Source organism: Mandrillus leucophaeus, unplaced genomic scaffold (genome assembly GCF_000951045.1).
Source record: "Mandrillus leucophaeus isolate KB7577 unplaced genomic scaffold, Mleu.le_1.0 Scaffold203, whole genome shotgun sequence".
In the NCBI taxonomy this organism is placed as follows: Eukaryota; Metazoa; Chordata; class Mammalia; order Primates; family Cercopithecidae; genus Mandrillus; species Mandrillus leucophaeus.
In genome coordinates this window covers 3,395,189-3,409,510 of record NW_012102066.1, presented here as the reverse complement: position 1 = coordinate 3,409,510, position 14,322 = coordinate 3,395,189, and the positions used below count along the sequence as shown (strand labels likewise).

At 37.5% G+C, this 14,322-nt stretch overlaps 1 protein-coding gene across 1 annotated transcript in view; it reads right to left on the bottom strand.

The window, feature by feature from the left end:
• Nucleotides 1-2,849: 2,849 nt before the first annotated feature.
• Nucleotides 2,850-14,322, bottom strand: part of OVCH1 (ovochymase 1) — an 85,656-nt gene continuing 74,183 nt past the window's right edge. Inside the window, 1 exon segment of the mRNA XM_011979579.1 lies at nucleotides 2,850-2,927. Within this exon segment, the coding sequence (XP_011834969.1) occupies nucleotides 2,850-2,927 (78 nt within the window).

Genomic DNA, 14,322 nt, shown 5'->3' with positions numbered 1-14,322 from the left:
ACCTGCCATATTAACTATATGGCCAGTTATTCAATCTCTCTCTGTGCCTCAGTATTCTCATCTGCAAAATGTAGATAAAAACATTATTTGCATAGGATTAAATCAATTGGTATTTACAAAGTATTATATATATTTGTTAAACAAAAATAAACCTCAGCAAAAATTTTATAGCGAATTATTAGACAGATGGTTTTTGAACACTTGGAGGAGGAATCAGCGGTCATGAGAAGACAACATGAGATCCTTAACACGCCACACTAAATTAACCTAATTTCATTTTTTAAAAGAGCTAATTAGATGGTGGCTAGGGGGAATGGGTTGAACTTAATGAATCTTGACTTCAGTGAAGCACTTAATAAAGTGTCTGTGATGTCCCTGTGAACAGATAGCAAATGGTATGTAGATAATTACATGGCTAGGAAGTTCCACAGGTGATTAAATAACCACACAAGAAATGTTAACCTGGAGGGAAGGTCTAAATGGTATGGAAATGATTCTATCTTTGGTTCCACTGAGTACGGTATTTTATTGATGACTTAGACAGAAATACAGAAAACACATTTATAAAGCCTGTAGGTTGAAGATACGTGGCTGGAAAAGGGGCTAGTTTAAATATGGACTCCTAGATTATTAAGTTGAACATTTCACCTAATACAGAGTTTCCTCTAAAATAATCCAAAACATATAATTATGTGTCTTGAAGATATGACCTGGAACTTATCAGCATTTTCTCCTTTCAAACTGATTAATTTCTAGACTGTTCTTCCTCTCCTTGTGTCAAAATGCATCAATGTGATGACTACCACATGGTTAGAATAGTGGCCAAGAACACAGACTGCTTCAGTTGAGTCCCACATTTTCTACTTAGTAGCTATGTCACTGGAGGCAATTTATTTAATACTTTTGTGACTTGGTTGTCTCATATTTAAAATGAAGATAGTGTAACCAATCTACATAAGATTGTTAAAAGATTAAGAGTTTTCATCTTCATGAGATCGGGTCTTAGTTCTATGTTATTAGAACTATGCCTGGATAATGGTAAATATTTAATAAGGTATTAGATAATGTTAAGCAGAACAAGTTTTGCACACGATCTGAGAGCCTCTCCATGAGAATTCCATATATATTTAAAAAGAATAATTATGATCCTTCTGTCTTCTCTCTTCTCCAGGGTAAACATGCCCGGGATGTCCACACCCTTCTATATCCGGCTCATTATGCTCTTTGGATGCACCCCAGTTTGCCAGTGTTCCTTAAATTTGTTGTTTGACCAAGGGGGATATTCAAAGTATTTAATAACCAGATTGCACACCAGCTGTAAAGAACTTGTGAGACTCAGCTAGGACTATGGTACTGTGATTCCCTTTATCTTTTAATTCTTTACTATTGCTGTTCTGAATTTGTAATCATTTGACAACTCTGAAATTAGTTCAAACATCCCACTTTCTAAATCACCACCTCCTAAGTCTATTAATATTTCTTTGCTATAATTATTTGATCTCACCATGACCTTCTAAGCCGTTGATCCCATAAACTTTCTAAATCCATCAACCCTTTAAAAAGTGAGAAATTTTGCTATAAAAGGAAGCAGAGAAATGGGATAATTGCTAACTTACATTAGTTTTAGTTTGTTTTAAATTATATATAATATTAGAACATGTTTCAAACTGATGAGAGTGATAGAGAAGATAGACGATGTAGGAGAAAGGGTGACCAAATTAGTGAGAAACTGAAAAGTCCCAAATTGATACCTATAACTCCAAATCCTCCCCTAGCTCAAGAGTTCTATCTCTAGCTACCTAGCGAGAACTCAATCTGGATATATCATAGCAATGTTTGTAGCATGGCCCAAACAGATATCTCTCTATAAATTTTTTTCTCCCTGTCATATTTTCCATCTCCATAAATGCTTCCTCCAGCGTCTCACATCATAAACCTAAGAGTCATTCTTGATTTGCATATTCAATTCCTTATTTAATCCATCAGGAAATCCTCTCCGTTCTCTCTCCAGATCTGTCTACTTCACTTGCGTTCCATTATTGTTATCCTCCTCTAAAGCAACATCACCTATTGTCTAAAACAGGACAACAGAACTTTCTGCAATGATGGAGCTTTCTATATCTTTGCTGTCCAATGTGGAAGTCACTCACTGCATGTAGCTACTGAGCACCTGAAATGTTGGTATTGTCACATTTTACTTCATTTTAACTAATTTACATTTAAATAGCAACATGAATTGGACAGTGCAGGTGTAGAAAAGAGCCTCATAACTGTAGACACCATTCACTTTGTCACTCCAGATCAGTCTTCAAATTACTCCCCTGTCAAAACTTATGATGACCTCCTATTGAACTGGAATAAAATCCAAACTCACTATCATAGCCTGAGCTGCACAATTGGAGAAAGCCTCTCTGCTCCACCACCCCACTTTATTCTCATCTGTCCTTGCTCAATGTCCAGTCACTATGACCTCTGACAGGTCCCTAAGTTACCAAGCTCTTCCCTCATTTGGGGCCATTTTTTCCACTTTTTCTTTCAAAAATCAAATATTTTCTGTCAAGCAGTGCTTTGGACATTGAGGATACAGCAAGAACAAAAGAGACAAAGTTCTGTTGCTGGGAAATTTTAATTCTGGTAGAAGAGAAATTATAAATGAATGAAAGATAAACACCACCAGGCCATGATCAATCCCTAGAAGAAAAGGTTAAGGAAGGCTATTTAGATTGTATGATAGAGGAAGTCTCAGGTAAGGTAGCATTTGAATGATTGAGGAAGTGAAACTTGAGACAGAATGTGCTTGGTTAGAGGCCTCTTCCTCCATGTGAGGACCCAATGAGAATGGGCTGTGCCTAAGAACCAGAAAGTGAGTCCTCAGCAGGCACCAAATCTGCTGGCACCTGGATCCTGGAATTCCCAGCCTCCATACTGTGAGAAATAAATATTTGTTGTTTGGAAACCACTCAGTCTATGGTATTTGTTATAGCAGCTTGAATGGGGTAATAGCCTAGCTAACTGGGAAGCTGGGAGTAGCAACAGGGGTTTAAATTCATTAGGTCCAAAATCTTTACAGAAATTGCATGATTCATTGAAATAAAATTGTGTGAGCTCACAAACAAATGCAATTCCCTTCTTTGTTATATAGAATTACACAAGCTCATTACAGACATTCAAGTTGTCTCGTTTGTAATCATTTGACACCTCTGAAATTTTTATTAATCTGAGCTTTTAAAGAGGAATGATGTCACCAGGTTGGAGAATATTGAAGAGTGAGAAAGAGAAAAGCAGTCCTTGACATTCAGAGAACCTAGTCTGATACTCACAGCTGGACCATGTTATTTTCCTGTTGGACATACACCATCTCACAGAACATCAGCAGCAGACAGGATAGTGCTAGTCTATGATAAGGTAAGACAAAAAACGGCTGTGTTCAACCACCAAAATACCACACTCCTCCCTCTCTGGGCTAAAATGAGGAACTGCTAACTGCTTTACCAGTTACAGTTTTATCCTTACTCTAGTCAGGCCTCCTTTTGACTGAGATAGTCATCATAAAATTGCTCTACTTCCTGACAGCAACCAATTCAGAACAAAGTCCATTTCCTTAGACCCTCTCCAAAATCACCCAAAGCTCTAACTCTATAGTAGGTTTTTCTAACACCTTATTACTGAGATACCCCATGGTTTTCCATGGTGTGTATTCTCTCTTTCTGCAATGAATGCTACATGCAATTTGTTCAACTACAGGTACATTTCTAGGGTCTTTGGTGAAAGGGTATTGGCAGGAATTAGGGTTGAGGAGTATGGTGCTGTGGAAACCCATGTTAATCTTAAGGAAAACCAATAGCTTGAACTTACAAATCTTCCCCTCCTCCATACTCCAATTGCTTTAGAATCTAGTAAGAGCCATATTTACTGATAGAAAAGTAAGTTCCAAAGCAACTTTGGAACTTCAAAGCAAAATTCTGAACTTATTGGTGTTATAAATCTGGGAGTATCATAGGAGGGGTCAAGGTCCCTGGAAAAAGAAAGCATCAAAATTCTCCCCTTGACCTCTGCAACACATGGATTTTAATTGTGTCCTAAGTGGCAGAACTGAGAGGAAACTAGAGAAGTTGATGCAATATTGGATTACAAAATCTTTCAAAAAGTTTCCCCTATGAGTCAGTCTCATAATGGAATACTGCCAAATGCTCAAGCATGACAGACACCATGTGGCCAATATATTTCTAAAGATTATTCAAGCTTGGTAAGTGAGTGTAACTCAGTGGTAGACAGGTGCCTCCCATGTACAAGGCCCTGGGTTTGACTCCCAGCACCTCCAACCATTAATTTCTTAGTCCTCAGCACCACTCATCAGTAAAGGTTATTCTGGCTAATGGGCCTTTCCCCACTTTAATTTATCTGAGGTCTAAAAAGGGACACTTCTACTATGAGTATAAAACCTGATACTGGTAACATTGAGTAAATACATTTTCAAAAAAGTTACCATCTAAAAATGCCATTTAGGAAATAAAACCCTTTAAAACATATGGCATCTGGAGAAAAACAAGAGTGTCAACTAATGGTTAAATGAGATAGGAATTTTTGGACTAAAAAGTCAAGACAAGCCAGGATTGGGAAGGAATCAAGATCCGGTGAGTGTGATCTCATGCTCATCCAACTGTGCTCAATAATGCACTGGGATTCTGATGAAGGATCTAATGAGAAATCACTGACAACAAATGCTATTGTTCCCAAGGCCAATGTAGGTCATGTTTTACATGTATATTCATTATATAAATACTTGGTGCCAGTTAGTTTAGGCCATTTAAGAAAGATCAATTTACAAAGTAATCTTGATTGCTGATATGGTCTATCATAAATATTATGTAATCCCAATCACAGTTCAAAGATTCTTCTGTTATAAAGTATTTAATCATGGCCTTCATTTTATTTACTGATGTGGAATAAAAAGTCCAAGTGTAATTCAGCATGTTGAGATAACTGTTAGGATAATTGAGAGATGCAATCTCAACAGAAGTCACCGGAATCAAATCCAATACTGGACATCTTTGAGGCAAAGAGAAAAAAAATACAATAATCAAGAAGAGAAATTACTTGAATCTAATTGGAATGTCTACAAGTAGGTCATTAAAACCTAAACTGTAGTATACTTTATTAACTCCTATCATTGTTTCTTTGTATCCACAGATCCTTATGTATGTTTAAATGACTTCTGTTTGGAAAAACACTTCAAAAGCAAACAGACTGAATTCTTTGACCTTAAATGACAAACTGTAAATCCATTAAGTCACACCACATCTACATTTCAATTTATTTTTGTCACTCCTATTTCTTACATGATCTTACTTAGGCTTCACAATCATAAGATATAGGTATTATCATCTTCAGTCTAGAGATGCGTGAATTGACACTTGATATTCAAGAGATGTGACCTAAGACCTTTAGGACTTCTCTAAACTTGCAGATGCCACAATAATATTTCACTTCCCCCATAATTGCATAACATATAACTTCAATATCTTAAAATGTGAGTAGAAAACAAGGCAAGCAGGTTATATAGATCTGGGTGCTTGGTTAGACTAAATCCCTGGGTAGATCACAAGCTCCTAAAATTTGAACAGTACATACAGTTCAAATTTCTAACACTTACAAGTTAAGGAAATTTGGATCACCCACAGTAGTTAAAACAAGGATATTAAGGTTCACAGGGTCAAGAGGAAAGAAAAATGAGCAATTAAGTGACATTTTGAGCCTATTCCAAATGCTGTAGGTATTATCTAACCTAACATTGGGGCCACCTAAATACTGATTTACTTTATCTATAATCTTATCACCTTAATCACAATGCAATAATCCAGCAAAGAAAAAAAGACAAAATATCTACATTGTCTAAAAGGCATAAAATATATAGAAAGAATAACAATGAACAGACTTCAAATAGCTAGAAAGATTCTCACAAGCAAAGCAGGTGTCTTTTTTACCCATTCCTCGAATAAAGAGCCACCTTCTTATTCACAACTGCCTAATCTTACTCTCCTGCTCCTGACATATGAGTCCATATATCAGTATAAAGCAACTAGAATTAGACCATTAACATCTGTATGTTATGACAGAAGTTAGAGTATACTACTTACCAGACAATGTTTAGCAGCAAAGATATTCCTATGTGTTCATAATATCAGTTAACCAAAGCCAAGTCAAACCCTATATCACAGATTCCTTACCTCCTTTATGATCTTACCTTCATCATTGTTTTTATTTTTTTATTTCAATAGGTTATTGGGGAACAGGTGGTGTTTGGTGGCATGAGTAAGTTCTTTAGTGGTGATTTGTCAGATTCTGGTGCACCCATAACCCAAGAAGTATACACTGCATCCTATTTGTAGTCCTTTATCCTTCACCCACTACCCACCCTTTCCCCTTGAGTCCCCAAAATCCATTGTGTCATTCTTATGCCTTTGCATCCTCACAGCTTAGCTCCCACTTATGAGTGAGAACATACGATGTTTAGTTTTCTATTCCAGAATTACTTCACTTAGAATAATAGTCTCCAGTCTCTTCCAGGTCATTGTGAATGCCATTAACTCATTCCTTTTTATGGCTGAGTAGTACTCCATCATATATATATACACACACACACACACACACATATTATACATATACATATTATATATACATATATACATATTTTATATATATATACATATTATGTATAATATGTATATATATACAAAAAACAGATGGGCAATTCGGGTTGGTTCCACAATTTTGTAATTGTGAATTGTGCTGCTATAAACATCCGTGTGCAAGTATCTTTTTCGTATAATGACTTCTTTTCCTCTGGATAAATACCCAGTAGTGAGATTGCAGGGTCAAATGAGTTCTACTTTCCAGTTCTTTAAGGAATCTCCACAATGTTTTCCATAGAGTTTGTGCTAGTTTACATTCCCACCAACAGTGTACAAGTGTTCCCTGTTCAACATATCCACACCAATATCTACTATTTTTTGAATTTTTGCTTATGGCCATTCTTGTAGGAGTAAGGTGGTATCACACTGTAGTTTTGATTTGCATTTCCCTGATCATTAGTGATGTTGAGCAATTTTTCGTATGTTTGTTGGTCATTTGTATATCTTTTGAGAATTGGCTATTCATGTTCTTAGCCCACTTTTTGATGGGATTGTTTGTTTTCTTCTTGCTGATTTGTTTGAGTTACTTGTAGATTCTGGGTATTAGTCCTTTGCCAGATGTATAGATTGTGAAGATTTTCTTCCATTCTGTGGGTTGCCTGTTTACTCTGCTGACTGTTCCTTTTGCCATGCAAAAGCTCTTTAGTTTAATTAGGTCCCTGCTATTTATCTTTGTTTATATTGCATTTGCTTTTGGGTTCTTGGTCAGGAAATCTTCGCCTAAGCCAATATCTAGAAGGGTTTTTCCAATGTTATCTTCTAGAATTTTTGGAGTTTCAGGTTTAAGGTTTAAGTCCTTAATCCATCTTGAGTTGTTTTTTGTATAAGGTGATAATCCAATTTCATTCTCCTACATGTGGCTAGTCAATTATTCCAGCATCATTTGTTTAAAAGGGTATCCTTTCCCCATTTTGTTTTTGTTTGCTTTGTTGAAGATCAGTTGGCTGTAAGTATTTGGCTTTATTTCTGGGTTCTCTATTCTGTTCCTTTCGTCTGTGTGTCTATTTTTATACCACTACCCTGATGTTTTGGTGACTATGGCCTTATAGTGTAGTTTGAAATCAGGTAATGTGATACCTCCAGATTTGTTCTTTTTGCTTAGCCTTGCTTTGGCTATGTGTGCTCTTTTTTGGTTCAATCTGAATTTTAGAATTTTTTTTTTCTAATTCTGTGAAGCATCATGGTGGTATTTTGATGGGGATTGCATTGAATTTGTAGATCACTTTTGGCAGTATGGTCATTTTCACAATATTGATTCTACCCATCCATGAGCATGGGATGTGTTTCCACTTGTTTGTGCTGTCTATGATTTCTCTCAGCAGCGTTTTCTGGTTTTATCTGTACAGGTCTTTCACCTCCTTGGTTAGGTATATTCCTAAGTATTTTTTTTTTTTTCAGTTATTGTAAAAGGGATTGAGTTCTTTATTTAATTCTCTGCTTGGTTGATGTTGGTGTACAGAAGAGCTACTGATTTCTGTACATTAATTTTGTATCCAGAAACTTTGCTGAATTCTTTTATCAGTTCTAGGAGCTTTCTGGAGGAGTCCTTAGGGTTTTCTAGGTAAACGATCATATCATTAGCAAACAGCGACAGTTTGTCTTCCTCTTTATCAGTTTGGATGCCCTTTATTTCTTTCTCTTGTCTGATTGTTCTGGCTACGACTTCCAGTACTATGTTGAAGAGGAGTGGTGAGAGTAGGCATCCTTGTCTTGTCCCAGTTATCAAAGGGAATGCTTTCAACTTTTCCCCATTCAGTATTATGTTAGCTGTCAGTTTGTCATAGACGGTTTTTATTACTTTGAGGTGTGTCCCTTGTATGCTGATTTTGAGTTTTAATGATAAAGCGATGCTGGATTTTGTCAAATGCTTTTTCTGCATCTGTTGAGATGATCATGTGACTTGTTTTCAATTCTGTTTATGTGGTATATTACATTTATCGACTTGCATGTTAAACCATCCCTGCATCCCTGGTATGAAACCCACTTAATCATGGTGGATTATCATTTTGATATGTTGTTGGATTCGGTTAGTTAGTATTTTGTTAAGGATTTTAGCATTTATGTTCATCAGGGATATCAGTCTTTATTTATTTATTTATTTATTTATTTATTTATTTATTTTTTGCCTTTTCCTGGTTTTGGCATTAGGGTGACACTGGATTCATAGAATGATTTAGGGATGGTGCCCTCTTTCTCTCTCTGGTATAATAATGTCAAAAGGATTGTTAACAATTCTTCTTTGAATGTCTGGTAGAATTCTGCTGTGAATTCATTTGGTCCTGGATTTTTTTGTTGTTGTTGGTAATTTTTAAATTATTTCAATCTCGCTGCCTGTTACTGGTCTGTTCAGGGTACCTAATTTTTTCTGATTTAAGCTAGTAGGGTTGTATCTTTCCAGGAATTTATCTATCTCTTCTAGGTTTTCTAGTTTATGTGCATAAAGGTGTTCATAGCAGCCTTGAATAATCTTTTGTATTCCTGTGGTAACAGTAGTAATATCTCCTGTTTCATTTCTAATTGAGCTTATTTTAATCTTCTCTTTTCTTGGTTAATCTCACAGATGGTCTATCAATTTTATTTATCTTTTCAAAGAACCAGCCTTTGTTTATCTTTCGTATTATGTGTTTGTGGGTTTGAATTTCATTTAGTTCTGCTCTGGTCTTGGTTATTTTCTTTCTTCTGCTGGGTTTGGGTTTGGTTTGCTTTTGTTTCTCTAGTTTTTTGAGGTGTAACCTTAAAGTGTCAGTTTGTGCTCTTTCAGACTTTTTGATGTAGGCATTTAGGACTATGAACTTTTCTCTTAGCACTACCTTTGCTGTGTCTCAGCGGTTTTGATAGGTTGTCACTATTGTCATTCAGTTAAAAGAATTTTTTAATTTCCATCTTGATTTCACTTTTGACTCAATGATAATTCAGGAGCAGGTTATTTAATTTCCATGTATTTGCATGGTTTTGAAGTTTCCTTTTGGAGTTGATTTCCAGTTTTATTCCACTGTGGTCTGAGAGAGTGCTTGATACAATTTTGATTTTCTTAAATTTATTGAGGCTTGTTTTGTGGACTATCATATAGTCTCTCTTGGAGAAAGTTCCATACACTGTTGAATAAAATGTATATTCTGTGGTTGTTGGATGGAATTTTCTGTATATATCTGTTAAGTCCATTTGTTCCAAGGTACAGTTTAAATCCATTGTTTCGTTGTTGACTTTCTGTCTTGATGAACTGTCTAGTGCTGTCAGCATAGTATTAAAGTCCCCCACTATTACTGTGTTGCTGTTTATCTCATTTGTTAGGTCTATTAGTAATTGTTTTATAAATTTGGGAGCTCCAGTGTTAGGTGCATATATGTTTAGGATATTTTCCTGTTGGACAGGCCTTTTATCATTATATAATGCCCCTCTTTGCCTTTTTAAACTGCTGTTGCTTTAAAATTTGCTTTGTTTGATATAAGAATAGCTACTTCTGCTTACTTTTGTTGTCAATTTGCAGGAAATGTCTTTTTCCACCCCTTTTCCTTAAGTTTGTGCAAATCCTTGTGCATTAGGTGAGTCTCTTGAAGGCAGCAGATGGTTGGTGAGTTCTCATATATTCTGTAATTCTGTATCTTTTAAGTGGAGCATTTAGGTCATTCACATTCAATATTAGTCTTGCGATATGAAGTACCATTCCATTTATCACGCTATTTGTTGCCCGTATACCTTGGTTTTTTGTTTTGTTTTGTTTTTTGTTTTTAAAATTCCATTTTTGTTTTATGGGTACTGTGAGATTTACGCTTTAACGAGGTTCAGTTTTGATGTGTTTCCAGGATTTGTTTCAAGATTTAGAGCTCCTTTTAGCAGTTCTTATAGTGGTGGCTTGACAATGGCAAATTCTCTCAGCATTTGTTTGTTTGAAAAAGAGTGTATTTTTTTTTTTCATATATGAGGCTTAGTTTTGCTGGATACAAGATTCTTGGCCGATAGTTTTGTTTGAGAAGGCCGAAGATAGGGACCCAATCCCTACTAACTTGCAGGGTTTTTGTTGACAAATCTGTTGCTAATCTGATAGGTTTTCCTTTATAGTTTACCTGCTGCTTTTGTCTCAAAACTCTTAAGATTCTTTCCTTCATCTTAATTTTAGATAATCTGATGACAATGTGCCTATGAGATGATCTTTTGTGATGAATTTCCCAAGTGTTCTTTGTGCTTCTTGTATCTGGATATCTAGGTCTCTAGCAAGGTTCAGGAAGTTTTCCTCGATTATTCCCCCAAATATGTTTTCCAAACTTTTAGATTTCTCTTCCTCCTCAGGAACACAGATTATTCTTAGGTTTGGTTGTTTAACATAATCCCAGACATCTTGGAGGCTTTGTTCATATTTTCTTATTCTTGTTTCTTTGTCTTTGTTGGATTGGGTTAATTTGAAGTCCTTGTCTTCAAGCTCTGAAGACAGTTCTTCAATTGTCTTGTTCAATTCTATTGCTGAGACTTTCCAGAGCACTTTGCATTTCTATAAGTGTGTCCATTGTTTACTGAAGTTTTGATTGTTTTTTATTTATGTGATCTACTTCCTTGAATATTTCTCCCTTCACTTCTTGTATCATTTTTTGGATTTCCTTATATTGGGCTTCACCTTTCTCTGGTGCCTGCCTAAGTAGCTTAATAACTAACCTCCTGAATTCTTTTTCAGGTAAATCAGGGATTTCTTCTTGTTTTGGGTCCATTGCTAGTGAGCTAGTGTGAGTTTGGGGGGTGTTAAATAACCTCGTTTTCTCATATTACCAGAGTTGGTTTTCTGGTTTCTTCTTATTTGGGTAGGCTCTGTCAGAGGGAAGGTCTAGGGCTGAAGGCTGTTGTTCAGATTCTTTTGCCTCACAGAGTGTCCCCTTCATGTAGTATTCTCACCCTTTTCCTACGGATGTGGCTTCCTGAGAGCCGAGCTGAAGTGATTGTTGTCTCTTCTGGATCTAGCCACTCAGCAAGGCTACCAGGCTCCAGGCCAGTAGTGGGGGTTGTCTGCAAAGAGTCCTGTGATGTGAACCGTCTGTGGGTCTCTAAGTCATGCATCCCAGCACCTGTCCTGGTCATGGTGACAGGGGAGTGAAATGGACTCTGTGAGGATTCTTAGCTTTGGTGGTTTAATGCACTATTTTTGTATTGGTTGGCCTCCTGCCAGGAGGTGGCGCTTTCCAGAGAGCACCAGCTGTGGTCGAATGGGGAGGAACAGGTGGTAGGTGGGGCCCTGGAACTCCCAAGAGTATATGCCCTCTGTCTGCAGTGACCAGGGTGGGTAGGGAAGGACCATTAGGTGGGGGCAGGGCTAAGTGTGTCTGAGCTCAGACTCTTCTTGGGCAGGTCTTGCTACAGCTGCTGTGGGAGATTGGGGTGAGGTTCCTAGGTCAATGGAGTTATGTTCCTTGGAGGATTATGACTGTCTCTGCTGTGTCAAGCAGGTTTTCAGGGAAAATGGGGGAGAGCCGACAGTCACAGGCCTCACCCAGCTCCTCACAATCCAAAGGGCTGGTCTCACTTCCACCATGCCCCCTCCAATGTCACTGAGTCTGTTTCCAGGCAGTGGATGAGCAGGGCTGAGAATTTGTCCCAGGCTACCCACCTCCCAGCTGTGAAATCAAGTATGGCTTTCCTTCTATTCCTGCCTGTGGAGTCTGCACACCAGATTCACACCCTCCCCTGAGTTCTGGCCAGGAGGTTTCTCAATCAGTTCAAATTGTTACAAAGTTCAGCGGGAGATTTCCTTCTCCATGTGGCCTTTTCCCAGTACCTCTAGCTGCCCTCCCAGAGTACCACTGTGAGGACAGGCAGAAACGGTTTGCTAGGGGATCAAGCAATCTCCCAAGGCTATCATTGTCTTGAATTTTTCCTCTCATGGAACACAGAATAAGAACATTCGGGTTCAATACATTCAATTAAACGTTTATAACTTATTTCTTTATTTTGATTATAAAAGCAATGCATATATGCTCATTGCAGAAAGTTTCAAAAAGCGTCCAAAGGAGGAGATAAAAAGTTTTGTTGGGTATGGTGGTTCATGCCTGTAATTCCAGCACTTTGTGAGTCCCTTGGCAGGAGGATTGCTTGAGCCCAGGAAGTCAAGACCAACCTGGGTAGCAGCAAGAACTCGTCTCTACCAAAAAAAAAAAAAAAAAAAAAAGTGTTAGCCAGGTATGGTAGTGTGTGCCTGTGATCCCAGCTACTTGGGAGGCTGAGGTGGGAGGTTCATTTGAGCCTGGGAGGTTGAGGCTGTGGTGAACCATGATCACACCACTGCACTCCAGCCTGAACAGAGCGAGACCCTGTCTCAAAAACAAAAGCCTCCTATAGTCCCTCCTTTAAGCAACTAATATTGATGTTTTAATGTAAATCTTGCAAAGTCTTTCTATGCTGTATATGTTTAAAAAATTGCATTCCATTTTATACCATTATAACGTTTTCCCCGATCTAATTTATTGTGACAATATTTCCATGCTACTAACCACCTCATATAAATTATAATGGCTCTATATTTTTTATTCACATAGACATATCATAATTTCTCACAGCATGTTTTATCTGCAATCTTAAGAACACAAAATGAGTCAGATCGTTAATAAACCTCACACATGGGGTATATAAATCTATTATAATTCTGTCATTAAAAACATGTCTACATTAAAGGTTTTCTATGTTTATCTGAAAAACAGAATGAATATATGTAATAAGAGTCTCTTACCTGAGTTAACCCCCACTCATACGTTAGCTCTCAGGCAGGGGAATTCTCCTAAGCAAAACAGACATATTTCTTAACCCATTCATCAGCTAAGGAGCTACCTCCTTATTTTCCACTCCTGCTCTGCTGTAGCTGAAATGTCATTACCTTTATTCAAATAAACAATTCTTGAGCACTGTTTACCACGCGTAGTTATAAGTTTCAGGGATATAGCAGAGGGCGTGCTTGCTGAGGAACAGCAGCAAGGTTGGCATGGCTAGGTATGAAGTGAGCACTGGGAAAAGCGGCAGGGAAAGACATCAAAGAGATAGTCAAGAGCCAGATCCTATAGCCTCTTGTAGGCACTAGAAGGACTTTTACTGTGAATGAGTTAGGAAAACTTTGGATTATAAACATGATCTCAATTATTCATTTTAAAACGATCACTTTGGCTGTTAGACACAAAAAGATTGGTGGAAGAAGAACTTGGAGGCAGAGGTAGGAAGTAAAGTGTTCAATTTTGGTCATGTTAAGTTTGAGATGCTTATTAGATAGCCAAGTGGAAAGGGAGGCACTTGGATATACAGCACTAGTGTTCAATAAGGAAGCTGGGACTGGAGATATCAATTTGGAAGTTATCACTGTATAGACGGTATTTAAAGCTGGAGAATGGGTGAGATCACTAAGGAAGGAGTATAGGTAAAGAAAGGAAGAGAGTCAAAGACTGGGTCCTGGGACACCTCAACTGACAGTGATACAGAACATGAGGAAAAACCAGCCAGGACTCTGAAGGAGAGTAGTGAGCTCCCCTTTTTTGGAGACCAAAACAAGGGAGATTTGAGAAGGGAGAGCTCCTCTGTGTTGACTGAGAAGGGACTACTAAATCTGGACTTGTGGAAGTCATTGATAGCTTGAACAAGAACAGTGTCCATGAAATGGTAGGAAAAA